General features: G+C 34.2%; 3 protein-coding genes across 14 annotated transcripts in view; 1 reads left to right on the forward strand and 2 right to left on the reverse strand.

The window, feature by feature from the left end:
* Positions 1-1,062: 1,062 nt before the first annotated feature.
* CREG (Cellular Repressor of E1A-stimulated Genes) lies at positions 1,063-4,138 on the reverse strand. Of its 2 annotated transcripts, none has more exons than XM_081981230.1 (6): positions 3,976-4,138; positions 3,518-3,704; positions 1,699-1,853; positions 1,514-1,633; positions 1,383-1,464; positions 1,063-1,334 (listed from the first exon to the last, which is right to left on the reverse strand). In XM_081981230.1, the coding sequence occupies exons 1-6, from the start codon at positions 3,997-3,999 to the stop codon at positions 1,156-1,158; spliced, it is 747 nt and encodes a 248-aa protein (XP_081837356.1). In that variant the 5' UTR covers positions 4,000-4,138; the 3' UTR covers positions 1,063-1,155. The 2 variants fall into 2 exon arrangements, with proteins under 2 accessions (XP_081837356.1, XP_081837355.1); XM_081981229.1 differs by having other exon boundaries at positions 3,518-3,716.
* A 1,328-nt stretch (positions 4,139-5,466) lies between these two features.
* Sur-8 (leucine-rich repeat protein shoc-2) lies at positions 5,467-10,707 on the reverse strand. The gene is made up of 3 exons (XM_081981228.1): positions 10,517-10,707; positions 9,238-10,458; positions 5,467-7,034 (listed from the first exon to the last, which is right to left on the reverse strand). Exons 2-3 carry the CDS (start codon positions 10,403-10,405, stop codon positions 6,517-6,519), a joined length of 1,686 nt encoding a protein of 561 aa, XP_081837354.1. The 5' UTR covers positions 10,406-10,458; positions 10,517-10,707; the 3' UTR covers positions 5,467-6,516.
* Positions 10,708-11,385: 678 nt separating this feature from the next.
* Positions 11,386-25,741, forward strand: part of scrib (scribble planar cell polarity protein) — a 74,358-nt gene continuing 60,002 nt past the window's right edge. For 9 of the 11 annotated variants that reach the window (XR_014178606.1, XM_081981541.1, XM_081981546.1 and 6 more), the window contains exons 1-2: positions 11,386-11,721; positions 11,777-11,894. Coding sequence is in view for 10 of the 11 variants with exons in the window: in XM_081981541.1 (XP_081837667.1) it covers positions 11,560-11,721; positions 11,777-11,894 (280 nt within the window). In the remaining variant the exon portion in view is untranslated. The remainder of the gene's footprint in view (positions 11,722-11,776; positions 11,895-25,741) is intronic. The other 2 variants (XM_081981549.1, XM_081981550.1) reach the window with 1 other exon arrangement.

The raw sequence follows: 25,741 nt of genomic DNA on the forward strand, positions 1-25,741 counted from the left end.
AAAAAATTCTAGAGACGGACCTAGAATAGAACATGTGGATGAACCGCCATCCTTTGACATCTTCTTCTTCTTCTTATTCATGCTTAAGATCTCGCGATCTGTTAGTTTTGCAGGTTCCTCTGGATCAGTTCCTGGGAGGTGGACTGCTAGCTGTCCTTCCATCTCTTAGGTGGTCTTCCGGGTGCTCTTTTCCCTATTGGTTTTCCTTCAAGTGCGATGCGTGGCAGCCTTCCCTCTTCCATTCTTCTCACGTGAGCGTACCAATATCTTTTTCTTTGTCTCCCCCATCTTACGATGTCTTGCACCCCACATTGTTCCCTAATGTCAGTGTTCCTAATTCGGTCTATTCTTGTTTTTCCCATTATAGTCCTGAGCGTTTTCATTTCGGCTACTCGAAGCATTCTTTTCGTTTTGTTGGTTTCTTTTCTGGTTTGTATTCCGTATGTCATGATTGGCCTGATTCAAGTCTTGTAGATCCTGACCTTGCTATCCTTTCGCATGTATTCGTTCGCCCATATTATCTACCTTAAGCAGCCCGACATGGCAGACGCTTTGTTGATCTGGCTTCTTAGGTCCTTCACTTGGTCGTGATAACTCGACAGATCATACCTAGATATTTGATTTGCTCGATGATTTTATTCGCTTGGCTGACAGGACGAAATTAGGATGAAAGTAAAAGTTTGCTGCAAATAACGAAATGAAAAAGATAATTTGTGACAGATGTGTTTCAGTTGAAAATTATCTTTATGGCTCCCTCTAGACTCAGTTGCTTGAAACCGTGAGAATGATTGGAGCTGTATCGATTTACTAAAAATGATTTTTTTCTCTTTTGCCTGTTAGGAGATGTTTTCTTTTTTAAAACAACAGAAATTAAAATAGTTTTGTTTTAAACATAACAGGTGTTTGGATCTTCCACACAAAAAGCAGCGTAGCTTTTTCAATAAAGATGTAAAAGTAGCATTAGAAAAATTATCTAATAGATTATATTGTTGAAACTTATATGGCTGATATTTTTAAAGTATCTTAGGATATCAGGAACTAAAAACTCCCTTAAACAAAAAGTTTTTCCAGAAACCTTTAGTATAATATCACTTTTTGACTATTGGAGACACATTCTGTTACTATTGCAAGTATTAATAAATTTTAGATCAATTTTCAATCTGTTGAATCCCTTATTTGAATAACAGAAGGAACAGCATTAGCCGAAACCACATTGGTAAGGTCTTTTAGTGTAGCATTAAAGTAATCTTTTAAAGGCACATGTGCAGCTCCACCATAAAAATCTAAAACCAAAATCTGCTGGGGTATTACTTTGGCCGCATAAAATCCATGACCTAAAAATTAAATTAAGTTTATTTAACATAAATTATTATTAAAATTACCTTCCGGCCAGTATCTCATTGCTGGGTGTTTCTCATAAAGAGAATTAAGACCAAACTTGTATTCAGCTGTACCATTTCTAAGCTGCAAACCGACAGTTATTTAATGAAAATGGTTAGAGTACAAGAGTTACCTTTATTAATGGCCCACTGATCATCACTTTGGCACATTGAGGATCTTGAGGATCCAGTGAACGATTCTCACAATAGTCTGATTGCGCCAATGTAGCCATGATGGTAACTCTATTGTTTACCTAAGGAAGCAATAATACTTAATATTAACTGATTGAATTAAACAGAACTAATCATGAAAACTTACTAAAACATCAGCCCCAGATAGATCCATATTTGTCATATACAAATATGGTATTCCTGTAGAATTCTTTTCTGTACCGTCACTTAATGATTTTAATGTTACAAATGGATAGCGGTTGAGTGATGGTTGTGTGGAAATAGTGGCCAAGGATACCCAACCTAATTTAAATTAAATTGACAATGAGAATTTTTGTTCAAGCACATACAGGAAATATGAAGCAAATTAAAATACTTAAGAGAAATAGTATTAAGGCTATTTTATATCAATAAATAAGAAATGTAAAAGTTGCAGAAAAGAATACGGATGATAGCCCGGCGTCACTTGTTTCTGCTTAGTGACCTCATCAGGCATGTATCAGAAAGTTAACAATAAATTTGACATGTGTTATGCACCCACAAAGCACATGCGCATCCATGTTGGATTTTTTTCAAAGATCAGTCAACTTAAATATACGTATTATAATACAGAGGTACCAATTCCTGCAATTGAGGGAAAGAGAAGAATCGGCAGGAAAAAGATGTCATGGCTCCGCAACGTTAGGCAGTGGACAGGACTAAGGACAATGCAAGAACTAATGCATACCATACGTATTAAGGAAGAGTGAACAAATGTGATCGCAAACATCCGTTAATGGACACGCAGCAGAAGAAGAAGATAGCTATTATGTGTGTGCTGAAAAGCTTATGTACCTCATACGATTTTCCTTGAAACTGTGATAAATCAACACTTTTTTTGCTATATTTTGTTCAAGTCAATTATAAATATTCAATAATTCTTTGACAAAATATAAACTTTAATATCGCTAGGTTAAAGCAGCTTGATAAATGTGATTACGTGTTGTTCATTAGCTTCAATAGTATGTTATATATTCAGTAGTAATATTTAAAAAGAGAAACATAATAATATTACATAATATGTTGCCACATCTTGACCTTAACATTGACATATGAATAATATAATAGATAAAGTTAAAAATCTTTTTTCATGAGAGAAGATTCAGATTTATTGATGATATGCGTGTAAAAAATTAGCGTTTTTAAAGTAAAAAAAATATGGATGTTTGTTAGATATTTAAAGGTGTCGGAGATAAAATCACATTTCTGTAAGAATTATTTTGGGCTATTGCCTTAGAAAGAAAGAAACAATATGACTGACCCTATAGGAATACTCTCGCCACCATTATTCTATACAATTTGGGAAGAATCACAGTAAATGGCAAAACAATTAGTAACTTGCGCTATGCAGACGATACTGTCCTTCTGTCTTCAAGAAGAATATCTTGGCTGCGAAATCTGCGAGAACGATTCAACATGTCTTCTGCAGATCTATTCAGAACAGCAGTTTTCAAGATCAGGATTGCCATAATGTAGCAAACCTCAGATAATGGAGAAGCTAAAGTGAAGAAGAAGAAGGCACAATTTAAGAAATATATAACGTTTTAATTGAAAGATGATATTTCTTGAAGATGATGATTCTCTTTTTGTAGAAATGTGCTTTAATTTCCTAGACTTTACTACTCTTTTTTACTTTTTAGGTATAGGTACATGACATACCATTTATGGCTAGGACATTCTGTATACTAAGTAAAAAATCTTCTGTGATAATGGTCAGGGAAATGTCGCACACAATTTAGTAGGTACGTTCATTGTGTTTAACTGATTAGACCTATAAGTCTCAGATTAAATCATAATTACTATGCACTTAAGAATGTTTCATTAAATTCTTATTAGTCATATGTGTGATAACTTTGTTTTGTTGTTCTTGGTACTTGCTTTTATTTTACCAGGGTACCACCACTTTTACGAAAAAACTACCAACTTACCCGAATTATGTATGATATATCTAGCCATTAAAGGGTATTTGTAATATGGAGGAGGGTTCGGCTTAGGTGGAGCTGTACTTGTAGTGACTGACTTTTCCAACGCAAAAATATCCTTCATCAAGTGAAAACTACATTCCACTACAGCCGTTTTGTCTGTTAATATTACCAGATAAAATAGGGCGAGTACCTGTAATAAAACCTAATTATTTTGAGTAAGTATGGTTTAAGAAACAAAGTGTTCATAAAAAAAAGCAGAGTCATTAATCGACTTAATTTTCAAATTGTATGTATATTTTGCTGATTTTGGCATACATATTGTAATAAACACACGTAGTACCTATACACTGTTTACTGCCAAGTTATTTTTTTTATTCACAGCGCACTATTGCTGCATAATGATTTTTAATCGACCTGCTAACACATAATTTATCAAATTTTTAAGGAAAAATTGTACTTACAGATAACACAGATCTACCCAACATCTTTGAATTAGAATTAAGTACTGTTGTCGTTTAACGCGATGTTTACACCACTTAATCACAACACAAATGGGCGACGACTTATTGGTCAATGTATACTAATTTTAAGCGAATCGTGCGTGAAACAATATGGGGATTAGAAGTCAAGGATTGGTTGAATTAACTTTACTTATAACAGAGCCGAACACAACACACTTTTGGAAGGCTTTTACTAAGTTCCTAAAACAGTTTGCCATTCCAAGATTGCGCTATAATTTCTATTATTTAATTTGGCACATAAGCAATAACAAATCGTAAAGAACTAGAGTACGCTTTGTTGTACGGAGAACGATAATAATAATGCAGGGGGTGATTATTTTCGAAATTGAGAATGGTAATAGTATATTACATAGTACTCAGTTTTTATAAGTTTGTATACTATTTTATTTTTAACCATTTGTCAGAATCTTATCAAACTTTTAATAAATTATTGTTAAAATATTGATTGCTAATAGTCTCTAACAAAAAGGTAGTATCTAATAGCAACTTTCACTCTGGTTCCAAAAGTAATGAACTGAAGAGTGTCAGAAAACATAACTGTCTATCATCGTATGATCCGATTCGAGTCGGACCAGCAGAACATCATACCCAAAATAGGAAACCCGAGGAAAGCTGACTGGTCCCAGTACACAAGGACTGTCTTAAGCAATCCATGGGATTTTCTGAAGGTAACATAAACTCCAGAAAGGAACTAAAACTGCTAGAAATGCCATAACATTAGCATTCCAGCAATCGTGCAAACTTAAAGGGGGTAAGAACCTCTAAGGTTCCGTGGTGGAACAGGCTCTTCAGCGCTTAAGGAAGGATGCTAGGAGGGCATTTCACCAAGCAGCCAAAGAAAATCGGAACAAAAACTAGGACCACTACCTCCAAACGAGGAGAGACTTTAGGAAGGACTTTAGGAAAGAGTTTAGGAAGAAGATCGAAAAGAGCGAGCTGGCAGAAATTCTGCGCAGAGGTTAAATCAGTGTCTGATTCAGCCCGGCTTGCAAAGATCCTCAGAACAGGTACATGTAGGAACTTTAATAGGACGAGAAGAGGAGGAGGACATTTTTCATTTTAGTGGTATCGAAACGCTCCCTAGCGGTGGATTTAAAAAGCTGAAAATTATTTCCAGCATTTTCCCTTCCTGAAAAAAATTTATTCGTAGCCATACTATGTATAGTTTTCAAGAAACAGCCGCGTGCACGGCTTATTGGGACACCCTGTATATTAACTATGTTAGCCCCAAATTGTCTCCATCTCTTAAACCAGAATAACTGAATTTTGAGATGCTGCAAAAGTACAGTACAGATCGCCTTATTCTCAAAGTTTGAACGTTTAAATGGAATCAAAATCATTAATTAATCAAAATCTCTATTTTCTCTATTTAAAATTAATAGACTTTTTATTTTCTCACAATGCAAAACAGGTAAAAAAATAAACTACAACTTCAATAAAATACATTTAATCTGTAGCAACATTTAAGCAAACAACTAACAATAAATAACGCCGATGATCTCTTTTACACATTTAAATTTCTCTTATTTAAATACGTATGATGTTCTATTGTTAAAAACATATTCCGTCATAAATATTAATAGTAGGTATAGCTATAATATATTATCAATTAGATCCTAAGGTCTAGATTACTTTTTTTTAACAACATTCAGTAGTAAATAGACGAAGCACACTGAGCTATAAAGTAGAGACACGGCCTAACAAAAATTATGCCCGCCAGTAACGTGGAATCTAAACTTAAACAGTACAAACTTCTGAAAGTACAAGAAATAAACGTATAAAAAGTATGTTCTAACAGCTACAGCTAGAAGTATAAAACGTATTCAATAAAAATGCATATCACATGTATTTAATCCTCTTGAAAGACTAGTTATAAGAAATACGTATAAAAAACCCAACAGTTTTGTCTTGGTTCTTCAACTAAACAATACCTATTCGTTATTAATCGTTGAAAAGATGATAATAAAATCAGATTGTACCACGTCAAAGTAATTAAACAACAATAATTTCAGTTAGAGTTATTGAAAAACAATAAAATTATTGTTCCTCCTATAACATATCGTCAGAAACTAATCTAATATTGTCATATTGCCGTGACATATTTTTCAGTGTATACCGCAAATATTGTATAGTAAATAAATTATTGGGTAATCAAGTCTTAATAAAAAAAAAACAAACATTGACAATGTCACAAGCTTTAGTAGACTTGATACGTCACCAAATTCGCTAATATTACGAATTCCCAAAAGTATAAAAAGTACTGACATCTAATAAAATTGTCATAATAGTGCGGCCAAAAGACTCGCAAATCAATTGGCTTCTAAATGCTGCTTAACATCAAAAATTACAAATTACATGAGCATCGCTTCGGCCACGCAACACTCACTCAGAATTCATAGTCACTTATTGTGAAGATGTGACTCTTAAAATGAGATATACACCCTATACCATATCACATACCTTTTTCGATGATTACGTGCATCACATAGCCCTGTACGGTCCTTGCATTTTAAGGTATTGAATCACCAAAGATGGGCCGCCAGCCACGATTTCTGCTGGGATCTGTGACAGAGGACAATTTTCGATGCTCATAATTTGTAAATTGGAGCAAAGCGCCAATTCGAATGGCAAATTGTGCAAAGTGGGATTGTCGTTTACGTAAAGTGACTCCAAATTTTCTAAAGTGCCGATTTCTTCAGGCAGATAACTCAGATTGTTTTCTCCTACGCTAAGGAAAACTAAGTTACTGAGATGACCGATGGCACGGGGTAATTGAGTCAGCTGGTTCGATTGTACAATCAACTTTTGCAAGTCGCGAAGGTACCCGATTTCGTTGGGAAGTTGTTCAAGACGATTCTCCTCTAAGTCGAGAACTCTAAGTTTTCTGAGATTGCCGATGTTCGGAGGAATTCGCTTCAGAAGGTTATTTGATAGCACTAAGACTTCTAAAGCTTGTAGACATTGGATATCTTCTGGGAGTTTGATCAGCTGATTGGTACCTACAAATTAATGTGTCACTTAAAAAAAGTAACAAACCTATTAAGTATAATTCTTAATTAAAGGTGGAAAAATTTTTCCATGAGATTTAAGAGAGTAATGAAGAAAAAGCTCAAATAATGAGACAAAAGCTTGAACACAAATTCATTTAAAATTGAGGCAATAAAATTTGGAAAAAATGCTGGTAGTATATGTGATTGTTAATTTTTAAGCAGACAGCAAGAAAATTTAAATAGACAGACAACTTTTAATAAATGACAATAGTTTGCTAATATGTATTTCATTAATAAAAATGTTTTCAACAAATATCCTACTGTTTTAGTTTATTGCGCACTAACCGTTTCAAAAATAATTTTTAAGACATATGCTCGAAACGTCAATATCAAAAATAAAATAAAAAGTATGGCTTTCTATTTGAAAAATTGTGCTTACTGCTTATAAATGTATTTGAATTTGTAATGAAAAGCAAGCATTTACTCCTAACTAACAAATAAAAAAACCTTTCAGTTGTAAGAGAAAATCTTCCACAAAATGCCAGAGGTTTCTATAAATGTGGTATATCTTCTACAATTTGGTTTTTCAAATCACCAGAGACCGATAAAAACCGAGATAAAACAATTTTCCAATGCCAGAGACCTCTAAATACTACTGAAAACCTCCCAAATGCTGCCAGAGGACTTTACAAATATCATAAACCTTCTAGGAACCAAAAAAATATTGCCAGGAGCATCTAAAATCATATTGAAATTACCAGATGCTGCTACAAATATCCCAAACCTTCTAAGATTTTTTTTTAAATTAGCAGAGGTCTCTAGAATCATTTTGGAAATTCCAGAGAAACCTGCAAAACCTCTAAATGCAACTAAAAACTGCCAGACTCCTCTACAAGTGTTCTAAACCTCCTAAGATTTTTTTTAAAATCACCATGGACTTGTAAAAACATTTTGACAATGCCAGAGGCCCCTAAATACTACTGAAAACCTTCCAAAAACTGCCAGAGGCCGCTACCACTGTCATAAACTTTCCAGGATTTGAAAAAAAATGCCAGTAGCCTCTAGAAGCATTTTGGAAATGCCAGAGACTGCTACAACTGTCCTAAACCTTCTAAAAAAATGTTTTAAAATGCCAGAAGCCTCTAAAATGTATATTTTAAAAATTTGTTAAAATCAACAGGGACCTGTATAATGATTTTGACAATGCTAGAAACCTAAAGTAAGTAAATACTACTAGCAGCTACCAAAAATGTCAAGAGGCCTTTAAAAAGATTCTGAACCTTTCACAAAGTTTATCAGAAGCCTCTAGAAACATTTTGGAACTGCTTAAAAACTACTGAAAACATTCTAAAAAATTCCAGAAATGTGTCTACAAAATAAGTCCTAAACTAAACATTTTTTTTATTTGCTAGAGCTCTTAATTGATAATGCTTAATTTTGGAAATGCAAGAAGCTCTCATAAGTGTCATAAACTGTGCAAGATTGTTTCTTAAATTGCCAGAACCCTCCATAATCATTGTAGAAATGCCATTTGTCATAAATATTACTAAAACTTGACAGAAACCTCTACAAATGTCCTTTGATTTTTTTTTAACTGCCAGAGGCCTTCATAATCATTTTACAAATACGAGGATACTGTCAGCTGAAGCAGAAAGAAAACAAACATTGTTTTTAAGACATTTCCTGATTTTTCCAGTATCAAAAAAGAAAAATAATAAATGTCAAAATGTCAGTCCCTTTTCAAAATATAGGTGGTTTTTTTGTCATACACTGGCTATATTCATTCTACACTGTAAATAAAGTTTAGACATGATTTTTCTCCATACCTCTCATACTTTCATATGGTATATTGTCTTTTAATGACCAACCAAAAGAGTGGATTAAATCAGTAAAGCAACTTTGACTTCTTTTAATCAAAAAATGTTTCAAACAACATAAAAAGTAGTCATTTCATTAAAAAAAATTCTTTCTTAACACCAACTTCTGGTATAGAGCAAATCTTGGGGCAAATTATGGAATAACTTTGCTAGATTTTTAAAAATTTAATTTGAATTACTGACTGTGCATGTATTGTTGAAGTAGAACTACATAAAGTACCTACAGTATAACCAAATAGTGATACCATAAATACAATCAGTTACATAAAAAAATGACAATTAATTGAGCAATAAATGATTGTAAAAATCTGGTAATAATAAATTAAAGAACTTACCTAAATTTAATTCAACCATATTAACCCAGGTTCCAACATCCAAAGGAAGAGAAGTCAATTGATTCTCTTTCATGTTAAGTTTTGTCAAACGTTTTGCTCTTGAAAATATCCCATATGGAATTTTGTCAATCTGATTATGCTCTAAATTAACAGAATCTACATCTGTGAATTGAGATGGACCTCCTGAGGGAAAAGCTGAAAAGTTGTTGCGTGACAGAGTAATACTGGTTAGTTTGTTTAAACTAGAGAGCAATCCATCTGGCAGTTGTCCTATTGCATTGCCTTCTACATTGAAGTCTTCCATTTCCCTGCATTTACTTAAACTTGAGGGTATTGAGGTAAGTCTGTTGTATCTTAAACCAAGCCTGGTGAGAGTCTGAATGTTTCCAATTGATTCAGGGATGTCAAGTAGTTCATTGTGTTGTAAATCAAGAGTACTAAGATTTGTACAGTTTCCTATTTCTTCAGGCAGATGTTCCAGATGATTGTGAGACACATCAAATGTACCAAGATTGACCAGACATCCTATACCAGCTGGCAGCTCTCTTATTTTGTTTTCTCTCAAACTGAACATGACCAAAGATGTTAGGTTACTTATCTCTTCCCCAACATATCTGATTCGGTTAAATCTCAAATATAGTGTTGTTAAAGATGTTAATTTATACACCACTTCAGGAATATCATTGAGTTTATTGTGTCTTAGATCTAGAACTTTTAAAGACTTTAAATTTTCCAGAGAATCTGGCAGGCTAGTTAATGAATTTTCACTTAAAGCTAGCATATGTAATCCAGTCAAACTACCAATTTCTACTGGCAGTTGAACTAATTTGTTACCATATAAATAAAGTTCTTCCAAGTTGGTTAAATCTCTTATTGTTTGAGGAAGGTGAGTAATATTTGACTTACTCAAGTCCAACCTTTTCAAACATTCTTCTCTACAGCGAATAAACTCTTTGCTCACATCAAGATCTGCTTGAATTGGTGTTTTGTTCTTTTTTGAAGTGGGTTTAAGTTTGTTGGAATCAGGGTGTTTTACAGTAACCACTTTCGGTCTGGACATATCCCCACTGAGAGACCCAGAACTGAATTTCTTTTGCTTTCCATGTTCCACTCCACTAGCTGACTCTGCTTCCAACATGTTATCTTCAGGCAAATTAGAATGGTGCATTGTTGTTTACTTTTATTAGTATTCAGTTATGAGAAACGTTTTCATTGTAAAAACTACAAAATCTTCCTTGGAATAGGGAGGTTCCCAGTAGCAATTAATCAGTCAGCTCACCCTTAATTTATAACTTATTTATATAATTAGAACTTCCCTAATTTTCTACAGGCTGTAAATTTACATTCCCATTGGCTTGAATTAAGTATTTCTGGATACAAATCAAAAACTCAATACGTTTTGTCTCCACCCCAAAACTCAATTTTTAGTTCAAATTCTAAACATCAAACCCAAGCAAAACAAAACAAACGTCACTTGTCAATTAAGTGTCACAAATCACCTGACAAACGGTCTACTTTGACTTTTGACTTTTGAGTGGTTATGAATACTAGAGATGTGATAGGTTGAGGAACATTTTAATATCTATTTTCGATGTTTAAAAAAATCAAATAATACTTAATTTTTATGTTTGAAGAGGCAAGTTTTTATTAAAAAACTTAATGTTTAATATCTAAAATAGTAAAAACCTAATTTAAAAATCAAATCATTACAATACAAGTAAAAAACAAGAATTTGCAGTTGAGGCAGGTTGAAGTCTCTACAAGATTTCATAAAACCTTTTACAAGGTACCTACTTTGGTGCACATTCCGGTATTTCGGGTGCATATCTTCGAATTCTACGAAAACCCCGTGGAATTCAACCCCGAAGACTTTTGCTCAGAAAAAGTTAAAAGTCGACCAGACTATACTCTTATTTTAGCTAATTTAAGCTAGGTTTAAAGCACGAGAATGCAAATTGGGGTTAATTTATGTTTGTAATTTGTTAAATGAGTAATTTTAACTTTGTGAAACGATATCTACACTTTTCCTAAAGCTCATCCCTAGTAAACGACATTAATGACAGAACGCTTTAGTGAGTTTTCGTTTTCGACGTTGGCACCGTTTGACAGACACAGTGTCTACCTGACGGCACTAGGGAATTTTTTAATTTTTTCGTTTACAGTTTAGCGGGAGTGGTGCTAGAGTGGTGATTGTGTGCAAAATGAAGCAGTAGATTTTCGTATTTTTTTTAAAAATCTATACATATTTTATTTGTAGTGGATGAATAGTGCTACCGTTTTATTTGTAAATGTTAATTATGTGCCTGAGTGAAAGCTAAAACAATGTTGCGTTGCATACCTATTTTCAAGGGCTGCAACAGGCAAGTGGAGTTTGTTGATAAAAGACACAGTTCCCTTGTAAATGTTCCCGAGGATATTTTACGTTATTCGAGGAGTTTAGAGGAGCTTTTACTGGATGCCAACCATATCAGAGATCTTCCTAAGGTAGCCTAGTAGTCAGCCAGTGGATAATGCAAATTTTTAATCTTTGATCTTGTAGAATTTTTTTCGGCTCCAGAGACTAAGGAAGTTAGGATTAAGTGACAATGAAATTCAGAGACTACCTCCAGATATTCAAAATTTTGAGCATTTAGTTGAATTGGACGTTTCTAGAAATGGTAAGTAGTATGATAACATTGTAAATTGACAAATAAAACTTTCTGAGATATTGTAATATAAGCTGAGCCCTATTCTTATCAGATTAAAACAGTTGATATGGTTGAAACATAGTTTATACATATTCATACAGGTTATGGTCACACAGGTATTTGGTAGGTTTCATTATTATTTTTAATGTCAAATTCTATAACAGGATATTGAGTTAAAAGGCATAGGTGAATCATCACTTTTATTTACACTTTACCACACACATTCATTTTATTTATACAATAGTTATTGCCCCAGGTATGGTTAAATGATTGCAGCAATTAGGTACAACATCAAATAAAAGTGAAATATACATAAATATTGCATGGCATTTCATCAGAGTGTAATAAGTAGCAAACAATACCTAGATATTTGTTTTTGGTTTCACTGACCAAGGTTATTCAACTAGATTTAATTTTAGTGTCTTTTCAGTAATGCTGACATTAGTTTTGGTTGGTTTGTCTGTATTTTGCTGATTTTTTCTTCAATTTACAATCAAACTTTGTCATCTAAATAAAAAATATCTCAGAAAAATGTATGTTGATAATGGTTTCATATTTTTTATGCTATTCACTCAGCTGTTGAGCTTATTTCAAGGAACCTATATTCATTTTGTATATCCCTCAGTGTTTTTATATGACAAATCAGTATATAGGTAAAGTCTCTGGTAAAATTGAGAGATCTTTTTAAAGAGTCAATTTCAAGGTGAATTTGGCTATGAAAGACCTCTTATCAACAAAATGTCAATTAGCCATTGATACATTTTAATGTATGATTAAACAGTTTACCTACAGAATTGCGGTATAATACATAATATGTTAGTCAACAAGAAATGGGTGGAGTTTCTCCTATTTTTATAAATTCTGTGATAGTATTTTCCTGGGTATTGCCTGTCTCAATTTTTTTTATATAACTTATCATATAAGTAATATGTAATATACTTCTAATCTTTTTAAGCTTCTATAACACATGCACTACTAATGGCTGATCACACCAACATTGTTTTAAGCTGGCTATTAATAAAGGTTGGTTTTGACTGTGACATGTTCAAGTCAAAAATTGGCTGGTGCAAGTGTGTTCTAAAAAGGAGTAGAAAGTCTAGTTTTTCAGATAGAACAACCCCATATTTTTATTATTTTATCTGATTCCCTGTTCAAAATTAATTAAGTTTGTATTAGGTTACTTATTTGATAACTTCATACGTTAAATTGAGACAAACCACCCTTGTAACTGTCAAAATAACAGAGTTAGGCATTGAATGTTAAAGTAGTAGCTGTCACATAACTTGTTTATTTGCAACCGAGTTTGCAACACTCTATATAGACTTTTATATGTTAATGGAATAGTAACTAAAATGGGCTTTCCAAAAATATGCTTGTGTTCATAGGTTGCTCCATTTGGCTGCCAGAGGGGTCCAAAGTTGATAGAATGTTTTTCTTGACTGTTACCACTCTAATTTCTTTCAGGATCTTTTTTTTTGAAATCGGGCAGGTTTGGCTCAGATATTTGGCACAGACCTAGCATATGGTTTTCAAATCCAGGGGTACAAAAAAAATCATTAAGGTCAATTTTTGCTTGCATTAAGTGGCCAACCTAAGGAAAAACTGAGGGAAAAACCCATTAGGATAGTGGCAATGTTTCAAGCAAATTCGCCCCTTACAAAAATTGTCATTTGCGAAAGCTAGTTTTTCTAGAAATTTCCAACCATTAGACCTTAGTAGTAATGCAAATAATGCCCACTAATTCCTATATTTAGTACACCGTATACCATAATGGGCATAATGCACCAGTGGTTTTCTCCTCAATTTTTATTAAAATGATTTTTGGAAAATGTGCCAGAATTTGCTACATTTTTAATAAAATTTGGTACATGTCTTGATCTTGTCTTGATGTCTCCTGAGTCCTGAGGTGGGTTTCTTGTCTGTGGCTTTTCGAGACAAGAGATACCTTCTCTGTTGGCCAATTTTGGAAAAATCTTTCTGCATCTTATTCAACATTTATCCGTTTTTTTTTTATTGATTTTGATTAGGAATTGAGCACAGGTTTCATAATTTTATAGTACCTATGTTGGACTTATTTTAGTAAAATTGCCAACAAGTTAGAGTTGTCAGGATTAGAAATGTGGCTGGATTATCAGATGTTCGACAAATTGGACTATCAAAATTGTATACTGTCATAAGAAAAGTGCAACAATAACTAACACAGTGGTAGTGGTTGGTAAAGTGATACCTAATTTATCCGAGAATTTATCATTGCTACTTTTCTAGTCCTTATGTTTGTCTGTGATTTTTCTGAAAATAATTTTTTTTGCGGAAAAAATGGCATTTGCGGAATAACTTATTAGAATTTCTTTGACGTCATTGAAGTTGCCTAAAGCGTTTCTGAGGTAGAGGCCTTCAAAACTTACCGTAAAATTTCACCTTATAACTAGTCTGACTTTAAAATTTGTTCAAGGCAAAAATACTTTTGGAAATGCCTTACAGCCCATGATCGGATCTATGATGGTTTGATTGCCGTAAAATTCTTCAAAAGATAGCTGGGTTTACAACAGTATTGGCTGAAGGAACGTCATTGAAATTGCGTCATAAAAAATAGCTTTCTCTTTCGATGCTGGTCAATAGACCCAGATACACGTTAGCCAGTGATGTGCAGTGAAAAGAATAATGTTTAAATTTCTGCTTTGAAATAAACAAAACCATCAGGTTTCTTAAATATTACCAAACTAGTACAAAACTGAGAATTTTATTAAAATATTTGCTTTGATGATACAATACCCACATAATATTAAGTTAAACATTTGCTGTGAGGAAGCTCATAATAAATGTGCCAGCCGGAGAACAACATTTACAGTTTATTTTCTAGTGGCATCTTTATTGATTTTAGCTGCGTTTGAAGTATTTCAAGTTTGAAGGAAATTTTATCCGATTGTTGGACCTGCTTTTAATACCCACATGTAAGGCTTGACGTATTTCCTTGAAGATTTCCTCTTTTACGCGGATAAAGCAACGTAGGATACTTAAGAGCCAATTCTAAAGCATGTAGGTAAAAGCCACTTCAGCTAAAGACGATGATGTCAACTTAGACCAAGACTAACGTAAGAGTTCAATTATCTCGATACTTTAAATGGTTGAGACCTTGCCTCAGGTGGAACGCCAACGATGATGATGTTAGGTTGAATGAACTGGCGTAAATATGTAAAGCTGAGTTAACTTCTTATGAACAGTATGGGACTTGTTTCATGTGGGTAAATGTCATTTTCTGGTTGTTTTTCTTGGTAATTTTGGAGGTACAAAGTGCGTCAATAAAGTGATGTGTTTGTTAATAGAAGATTGAAGACAGATGCAGTTCAAATATAATTTTTTCTTGAAATGCAACACTCAACTGTATATTGGTTGCCAGTATGATTACTTTTAGGTTTCTAAATATAATGCTTTTATTGAAATGTCTTTGAGTCCTGGGAAAATGTAGCATCAAAACATTATTGTCGTAAGAATCATCATAATCAACATTCAAAAATTTATTTAATTTTTGAATGGTTAATGTTTTGATTGATTTGAACTAATTTCATGTTATAAAACAACAGTGAATGTCACTGGGGACGCCCCGAGCAAAACACCAATGCAAGTGCTCCTAGAATATACAATCGGTTTATTAATAGAACCAGTATTTCCACTCGATAAAATTGATCCAAGAAATTTCATTACTAATTACTACAAAACACATTCCTAAAAATTATTTACTCGACTACACCAGCATAATAATCATTTCCTGAAGGTCGTCTTGTGTAAATGTTGCAGGCATGAAATGAGCATTGGTGACTTGATTAGCAGTTATGAGTTTCAATGAAATATATTTTGTGACTGAAACCTACGACCCCAATCTTGTTTGTGTTGGTTTTAGAGCAGAGGTTTCATATTTCGTTTAAGTGGAAATCGCGTGGAAAAGTTGTCCATTCATGTAAATACACATCTCAGAGGGGATAGGCAGGATAACTTAGTTTGCTACATGCATGATTTGGCTTCTTTTCCATCTATGTTCTGTCATTTACCACCAAAGCACAGTTGTAAAACCTCGTATTTTATGGATGGGAAAACTGCTGTGTTGGAAGTCATTTATTACTTCTGATGTCAAAGTGTTTGCTGATTTTGTTTTCAATTTAGCATAATGTATCATCCTAAAGAAGGCTTATTGACGCACCTATTAACTTGATTATGTAGCAGGAAAAGTTCTTAAGTGATACCCTTTGTTCTTGCATAATTGAATTTTTGTCCAAGTAATTACATTACTACTGTATGTTTTTATTGGGTGGTGATCTTATCATTTACCACATTATTGTGTTATATCTGCATTTTTTAGTGGATCCATGTCTATATTTTCAAATAACACACAAGTAGGTACTGTTAATTTGTACTAGCCGAGGTACTATTGTTGATGTAAGAGATCAACATTTTGTCAAAGCGGAAATTTTGTTGTATAGTGAAAACGCTGTTTTAGTTTTAGTTGATTCTACTTACTCTACTGGTAATTACATAGTCTGGTGTACTAGTAATCATGTACGCTATAGTGGATTGTTCCATTTGATTCTAAGAAATTACTGTGGTTAAGTATAATAATAAAGAAGGCTTACTTATTATACTTTACTTGTGCTTTGTTGTAGGGTGTCTCATTGCCCAAAAATATGTGCACCAAAATACCATTTTAAAACTATTGTGCTTTATGGTTGCGGACCAAAAAAAGTACACACATACATTTTTATTGTAGCATATTTTTAACATCAGAAATCATACGAAAACGGAACTCCAACTTTAATTGTCTAATTGAAAATTCACCACACATTGTTCAACGAACCATATTAGGACTTTTGAGGCCTCCTGCATAACAAAATGGTTGATGGACTTATAGGGAATCTGCGTAACTGGGTACTATTGGCAGTGACTATCGGTGCATACCGAATTAAAAACTTAACAGGTGGCTTAGCAGAATAGCAGTCCACTCTCGGCTAATTTAATTGAGTACCCACTGTACAGGTAGTAGTTACATTGTTTGCTTCACATACAATCTGCCAGATTCATTCCGTTTTTCTCTGCTCTTAGCGCTAAAAATAGCAGAACTTTTCAATGTCATTGGTAGAGTGAGGTCCCGTTATAATGGGTTTATTTCACTCGGCACCATTCGCTTATTTTACATTATCGCACTGATGATCAGTGCAGAATTTTTACGCCCACTCACATCGAAATACCATCACAAAATGTCCTTGTTTTTATACAGGGTGTTGCAAAAAGGTATGTCAACTCGTGAACTAGAAAGCAACGTAATTATCAGTTTTAACATATTTCAGTCCAGGAGGATATTGGATATACAGAGGAGCCACAAAAGCTTTTTAGAGATATTTCAAATTGAAGCTTAGCAGGTACAGCTCTGGGAATACTGCAATTAATGTCCTTGTTCCTAAAACTCTACTATTTACCTCCAATTTAGTGACAATTCAAAGGAATTGTTATCACTGACTTTTACTTCAACTTTTACACATTAAGTCTTAAAAGAAACCAAATGAAAAAATCATACTACTTATTAGTTCACCAGAACTCAAGACACTAATAAGACACTTCCATCAGCCTGTATACAGTCTTATGATTTGAGAACATTAAAAATTGAGAAATTTCCTAGGCGTTCATAGGCAGAAAGCTTCCTTTTGGCCCACACGAAACGAGTGTGGTATTTTATTGTTACCTACCGATCATTTACATGCGGCAACCTTCACCAACTAACATTATCGAAGACATTGAAAGCGTCGTACTTTCGAAATAGTTACGGTCAGAGAACTGGGCAGGAAACGAATTGTAAATAAAACAGTCGATATTTCTTTAGCCATTGCGGCTAAGAAGTAACTTGTGTAAGAAAACGGACCTTCTGTCTATTGCCAAAACCGCATTTCTAAAAGAACCAACTTTTGTGTTTACTGAAAGTTGTTTTCAGTGGTGAACAGCAATAATGGGAAATGAGAAAGTAACTTTTAGAAGGTTTAATCAAAACCAAAACACACGAATTTATTGGATGATTTCATTTCTTTTTACTATAACTTGTCATTGGTTTTACATGTGGTTTTGATAAACACCCTTTTGGGTCTAAAAGGATATTGTCAAAACAAAAACTAATTCCGTTTATTTATTATGTGTAATTAGCTTCATAAGGGTGTGGTAGCAGTTAGAGAACACGAATGTTTTTCTCCACATGATATGTGAATATTTTGAATCAACTGTGTTGGAAAAGTTCAAGCTGAAACTCCGGCTGCCAATCGAGGAGGTGTTTAATGTGGTTAGGTGTAAGCCTGCAATGCTCGGGTTGGTGTTGGCCAGACGAAACCGTGTGCACGCATAAAAACGTCCTAATGAGACAGAGACGACTTTTAGATTTGCGAGACGGAACACGTGTTTTCGCTGTTATTTTAGTCGTATTTTTCCAGTTCACTTTGTTTCTTTCAATTAAAATTATTAAATACAGTTTGTTAAAAGTTTTGTGTCCGGATTTGTTAAACCAATCCATAACATGGTCCTTCGATGGCGGATGCATTTCCATTGCTAAATTTTATAACGAGACTACGAACCGTTTAAAACGTTTGCAATCGTATGCAACGAAACAAATCGTGCTCCAGTAACTTCTATTGGCGGGAAAGTGCATCATTTGAACTAGTGGACAGAAACATTTGTGAATAAATTGCAACAAAGACACTGTTTGACCAATTGATAGAAGCTGTGTACCTGGGTGAGCCGTTTCCATTTATTTTGAATTTACCTAGTCCTTTTTCCTTGTTTATATGATAAATCAACGTGTCGATGTTTGCACCAGCAGCGGAAAAACATTTCGGGTGTTAGTATATTTGATGTGATTTGATATTGTAAGGGTTTTCAGTTTAAATTTTGTCAAATTGTCGATATTAAAGATGACGTCTACTGAAAACAAAATTAAAAATATTATTCGAGCCAAGGGCATTTTAAAAAGTAAATTAACTCGTTTTGGAAATTTTTTGCAAAGCGATGTTTTAGCAGTTTTGACTCCGTCTAACTCTTTAACTGAAACTGATGCTTTAGATATTCAAACGCGATTAAATCGAATTCAACCATCTTTATTGGATGAGTTTGAAAAGTTACAAGAAGAATTATTTCTATTATACAGTGAAGAAGAGTTAGAAAATGTAGAAAAATTGGCGGAACTGGGTGATGAAAGTGAAGAATTTGAAAAGTCATATTTTTCCAAAATCGCAATTGCAAGAAATTTATTAAATCAACACAACGCAGTTAACTCGATTAATGTAAGTGTTCAAAGCGGTGGTGCTTCGGCAACACCGTCTGTAAATGATAGTTCAGGTTTAAAACCGATCGATATTCCAAAATTTAGCGGAAAATACGATGATTGGTTGGAGTTTCGGGAAGTTTTTAATTCGTTAGTCCACTCAAATTGTTCGGTATCAAATATTCGAAAATTTCATTATTTAAGAGGTGCCTTAGTAAATGAAGCTCTGCAAGTTATTCAAGCCATTGAATTTTCTGATTGTCACTATAATACAGCATGGCAGGTTCTTTGTGACAGATACGATAACGAAAAATTACTTATTTTTAGGCATGTTAAATGTCTTTTTAGCCTTGAACCGATAACGAAGCCATCAGCAGATAAAATTCGCGGTATGATAGACACTGTAAATAAACATTTACGTTGTTTAAAGCAGTTAAAGGAACCTGTAGAACATTGGGACACGCTTCTTATATTTTTGTTATCACAAAAGCTAGATTCAGCTACTAGTAATGGCTGGGAACAAAAGAAAAGTACTTTGGTAGAAAATCCCGTATTAAGCGACTTTACAAAATTTCTAAAAGATCGTGCTGATTTCTTAGAAACTCTGCAAGTAACAAAAGAAGATGTTAAACCAAAATCTTATGGAAATGTTCGAAGTTTTTATACAGGAGGTCAAGAAAAGTCTTGTTTGTGTTGCAACAAGGCACATCACTTTATTCAAAATTGTGAACATTTTTTGAAAATGCCTCATTCTGAGAAAATTGAAATTATCAAAAGTAAGCGTTTATGTATGTGCTGTCTTAAACCGGGTCATAACAGTAAAATGTGTAAATCAAAATCTTGTACAAAATGTAGATACAAGCATCATGTAGTTTTACATCTAGATTATTCTGAAAGGCATCAAAATAATGGTAACAATACCACAAATGCACGAGATCAAGAACAAATAGAACCCAATGAGAGACACGAAAATGACACTGTTGTCGGTTTAACGTCAAACTCGATCCAGCAAGTTTTGTTATCGACAGCCCTAATAAAGGTTTGTGATAGGAACAACCAAAGTCACGTAGTTCGTTGTTTGTTGGATAACGGCAGTATGTCAAGTTTTATGACACAATCTTTGTGTAATAAATTAGGTTTAAAATCCGAAAAAATAAACATTTGTGTGTCAGGAGTAAATCAAGCAACTTCTCAAGTGAGTAAAAAATGCACAGTAAATGTAAAATCGATCCACTCTGAGTTTGAAATTAATGTCAATTGTTTGGTTCTTCCTAGTATCACATCTAGCATTCCAAATTCTAAGATTGATCTATCGGATTTGAATATACCAAAATCATTTATATTAGCGGATCCGGGTTTCCATACACCGGCGGAAATAGATATGTTAATTGGAAATGAACTATTTTATGAAATTTTAAGTGTCGGTCAGCATAAGTTAGGCAAGAATAAACCGGTCTTGCAAAAAACCCAATTCGGTTGGATAGTGGCCGGCCCTTTGTTAATTAACGTTCATACAGCTGTCTGTAATTTCTCAAGGGTAAAGACATTAGATATAGAGAATCTAGAAGTTCAGCAGCAGTTAACTAAATTTTGGGCATTAGAGGAATGTGGACTCATTCCAGCTTTATCGGAAGAAGAAAAACAAGCGGAGGAACATTTCGTAAAAAATACAATCCGATTAGCGGACGGGAGATTTCAAGTGCGTATACCGTTTAAAGAAAGTTTAAATCGATTAGGAAACTCATTTCACAAATCAAAAAGACAGTTTTATGCTTTAGAGAAAAGATTACTTAGAAACTCAAACTTACGATCAAATTATGTTAATTACATGTTAGATTTTGAAGACCTAGGATTTATGAAGAAGTTACAACAATTTGATGAAGACGAGTCATGTTATGTAATTCCACATCACGGTGTAGAACGACCTGAAAGTTTGACAAGTCCTCTTCGTGTCGTTTATAATGCAAGCATGGCAACTACTTCAAATAAAAATGTTAACGGCGTATCTTTAAATGATGTCCAAATGGTGGGACCTGTAGTACAAAATGAATTGCTAACAACTTTGATTCGTTTTCGTCAATACAACTATGTAGTCTCTGCTGATGTGTCAAAAATGTACTGCCAGATTTCGGTTAGTCCGGATCAAAGAAAATATCAAAGAATTTTGTGGAGACAGGACCCGTCAGAAGAATTATCTATGTACGAAATGACACGAGTCGTATTTGGTATGGCATCTAGTCCATTTTTGGCCACTCGTTGTATTAAACAATTAGCATTAGATTGTCGCGAATCAAATCCAAAAATCTCAAATATAATTGACAACGGTTTTTATGTGGATGATTTTCTAAGCGGTGGAAGTACTATTGAAGAGGTTATTCATATTTGTGATCAGGTCTCAGAAATCTTGAAGAGCGCTTGTTTTCCTCTTCGAAAATGGAATTCAAACAGCAAGGAAGTGCTAGTACATGTGAGTAATAACCATGCCGAAAGCGAAAGTCACGTTCAAATTGGGCAAAACGAAACTGTGAAGCTTTTAGGGTTAATTTGGTCAAGTAACGCAGATGAATTAAAATTTAAAATAACGTCACCTTCTGACCTAAATCGAGCAACAAAGCGAATTGTTCTAAGTCACATTGCCCGCATTTTTGATCCTTTACATTTATTGGCTCCGTGCACTATAATTGCGAAGATGTTGCTACAGAAAATTTGGCTTTACAAGCTTTCGTGGGATGATTCATTGCCAGTTGAAATTGACCAAATGTGGAAAAAGTTCCAAATAGCACTACCTGCGTTAGAACAGTTAAGTGTGCCTAGACAGATTGTATGCAAAAATGCCGAAGCTGTGGAGATACATGCTTTCGCGGACGCATCAGAAGGTGCCTACGGGGGTGCAGTTTACATTAGGTCAACAAATAATTTAAAGGAGAATTTCATAAATTTAGTGTGCGCAAAAAGCAAAGTTTCACCATTAAAAACTGTTACCATTCCGAAGTTGGAACTGTGCGCTGCTGTTATTACTTCTAGGTTGGTAAAAAAGGTGTTAATGTCAACCGACTTAAAATATGAAAGAGTCACGTTGTGGTCAGATTCAACTATAGTTTTAGGCTGGTTGAAAATGGCTCCTAACACTTTAAAACCATTTATCAGTAACAGAGTATCTGAAATACAAGAATTGACATCTAATTTTGTGTGGCAGCATGTACCCACCAATAAAAATCCTGCGGACTTAATTACTCGAGGAGTTTTACCCGATCAACTTCTTTCATTACCGTTATGGTGGAACGGCCCTGATTTTCTCAAATGTCATCATTCACAATGGCCTACGTTGCCGAACATTTGTACAAAGAATTTGCCAGAAGTTAGAAAAAAGGGTTTAGCCTCAATGACTATAACGACAAGTTTTAAATTTCCGTTTAAAAATTTCTCAAACGTAAATACCTTAAAAAGGGTGACAGCTCGCATATTACGTTTATTTCACAACAGTAAACGGGTTCATGTAAATAATAAGTTAGTAGGTCCTCTTACAACTGCCGAATTATCAAATTCAATGAAAGTTTTAATGAAAATAGCTCAACATGACTGTTTTCCTACCGAGTTAGATAAGTTGATTCAAGTACAAACAGAAAGTTCTTCTCAGTATATTGAAATTTCTAGTTTAAAAAATTTGAATCCATTTTTGGATCAAGATCAAGTAATGCGAGTAGGTGGAAGGCTTCAAAATTCAAATTTTGATTATAATAAGATTCATCCTGTAATTTTAAGTTCTAAGCACCACCTCACCGAGTTGCTTTTTCTAAACGAACACTTGAGATTACTACATGCAGGGCCTCAATTAACACTGGCATCTTTAAGAGAAAGGTACTGGCCCATTCGCGGACGTAATCTTGCAAAGAAAATTGTTCATCGATGTGTAACTTGCGTTCGTAACAACCCAAAATCAGTAAGTTTAAAAATGGGAAACCTTCCAGCATCGCGTCTGAAGCCAGGATCAGTCTTTGAAATTACAGGAGTAGACTACGCTGGTCCGTTTTTGATAAAAAATAAAAAGGGTCGTGGTGGTGCAATCTCTAAGTGCTGGATTGCCCTTTTTATTTGCTTCGCGACAAAAGCTATTCATTTAGAATTAGTGACTCAATTAAACACGGAATGCTTCATACAAGCATTCAGACGTTTTGCTGGAAGGCGCGGAAAACCATCTATCGTATATTCCGACAACGGGACTAATTTCGTGGGCGCTTGCTCAAAATTAAAGGATTTAGGAAAGTTTTATCTGATCATAAAAATGGAATTGCCGAAGCAGTATCCGTTGACGGTATAGAATGGCGTTTCATTCCACCCAGTGCGCCACATTTTGGAGGATTATGGGAGAGCGGGGTCAAAAGTTGTAAGCATCATTTACATCGTGTAATGGGAGAAGCTCACTTGACGTTTGAAGAGTTTTATACGTTGCTGGTACAGGTGGAGGCAGTGGTGAATTCCCGTCCTTTATTTTCCATATCAGACTCACCTTATGACCCTGTCCCGATAACCCCGGCTCACTTCCTCATTGGAAGATCGTTGGTGGCTTTACCCGATGCAGACGTACGATTCACTGTTGAGAACAGACTTTCTACTTATGAACGAGTTCAAAAGCTAGCCCAGCATTTTTGGGAAAGATGGTCGAAGGAATATCTTTCACATCTACAGTTACGTCAAAAATGGACCAAAAGTACTGGCAGTTTAAAAAAGGACCAGATCGTTTTAATAAAGGAGGATAACGTTCCGGTGTCTCAATGGAGAATGGGCCGAATTCTGGAACTGGTTCCAGGCAAGGATGGAATCAACCGAGTAGCAATTGTAAAAACCGCTTATGGAACTGCCAAGCGAGCATTTACGAAGTTGTGTCCACTACCCACTGAACAGGACGAATCACAGTCATTGCCTTTGTTGAAAGACTCAACCTTTCAAGATGGGGGGGATGTTGGAAAAGTTCAAGCTGAAACTCCGGCTGCCAATCGAGGAGGTGTTTAATGTGGTTAGGTGTAAGCCTGCAATGCTCGGGTTGGTGTTGGCCAGACGAAACCGTGTGCACGCATAAAAACGTCCTAATGAGACAGAGACGACTTTTAGATTTGCGAGACGGAACACGTGTTTTCGCTGTTATTTTAGTCGTATTTTTCCAGTTCACTTTGTTTCTTTCAATTAAAATTATTAAATACAGTTTGTTAAAAGTTTTGTGTCCGGATTTGTTAAACCAATCCATAACAAACTGACGGCTATTACTTCCATACTATCTATTCATTGGTATATCTGGCATTTCAAGTATACCTGTGATTTTCCACAAAGAGCACATTTTAGATGTTTTAATTTCGACAAAATGGTACTTTTTTCGAAACATGATGATTGACAAGATCTACACACATTTAGGTAATATATTATTTCTTTAGGTTTGATTTTAAAAAGTCAAGTTTACAACTTTGAATTCCTATGATGGTATCTAATATCTTCTGTGTGTTAGGTGTATTGTGTTTTTTATGTTTTTAATGAAAATGTGAGTAAAAATGTAAATATTACAAATGGAAAAATTATTCGAAAGTTGTATAATAACATCAATTTTGATGATGCCAGAAATAATTTACATAGTCAGTGGGTATTAGCATAAATTATTACTCTCGATACCTTGACCCCGAATCTCTACGGGTTCGTGTGCGTAAGAAAATAAATATAACTTTTCCTACACATTTGAGAGTATCGTTCATACAAATTTAGGTGGCCTAATTGATTCAAATCAACATTTGAACTTCATACTGAATGTAGAATGTCTAAAGTTTGAATAGTATTTACATTAGTTTCAACTAATTACATCCGTAACTAGACTTTACGAGGTAATTGGAGGATTCGAAGGTTTATTTAATATAATAACAGTATAAATACTACCCATTCCATCTCTGTTTACATTAATTAAGTATTCATATGTTAATGTTAAGTTATAAAAGCTAAGATTAAATTTTTCCTAAACATTTGAGTGGGGTTTATACAGTTGTGGTTTCAGTGAAGAACTTCTTTATTAACACAAAAAAATGATTATCTACATTCTATAAGTTTATAAGAAATTTGAGAGATATAATGTAAATTATTAGACGTACTCGTATTTCTCTGCTTCCAGATATCGACAAAGTTAGAGCTAGAATTAAGGTTTTCTTGGATGCACATTCTGCGATTTTTGATAAGCAAAGCTAAATACACTATAAGAGCTATCTACCAACACTAATAAATGTCTTACTTTCCTTAAATGATGAAAAATTTACTTCAGCTTACACATGCAATAGAGTGCTGTGATATGCTAATGAGCTCTCCGAGGTTACCAGTGAGCAAACAGTACTATGCTGATGATACCACTTTTACCACTTTAGTTCTGAAAATAACTCCTTGGCGTGTATCATCCAAGACTGTCGCTATGGTTTTCTGTAGCAGTATTTTGCATGGAGTAGTCTTCTTTTAAATGAGGCCAAAACGCAATATTTGATATTTGGAAATATAATCCACCTAT

This window comes from Ips typographus, linkage group LG6 (assembly GCF_016097725.1).
Source record: "Ips typographus isolate SLU linkage group LG6, UJ_Ityp_2.0, whole genome shotgun sequence".
Lineage (NCBI taxonomy): Eukaryota > Metazoa > Arthropoda > Insecta > Coleoptera > Curculionidae > Ips > Ips typographus.

Coding starts and splice junctions, on each gene's coding strand:
- CREG (XM_081981229.1), bottom strand. CDS start 3,999: ATGTTGGGTAGATCTGTGTTATCT. Junction 1,465..1,513: donor TCAGTGGGCCATTAATAAAG/GTAACTCTTGTA, acceptor GTCGGTTTGCAG/CTTAGAAATGGTACAGCTGA. Junction 1,335..1,382: donor AATGAGATACTGGCCGGAAG/GTAATTTTAATA, acceptor TTTAATTTTTAG/GTCATGGATTTTATGCGGCC.
- Sur-8 (XM_081981228.1), bottom strand. CDS start 10,405: ATGCACCATTCTAATTTGCCTGAAGATAACATGTTGGAAGCAGAGTCA. Junction 7,035..9,237: donor TATGGTTGAATTAAATTTAG/GTAAGTTCTTTA, acceptor ATTAATTTGTAG/GTACCAATCAGCTGATCAAA.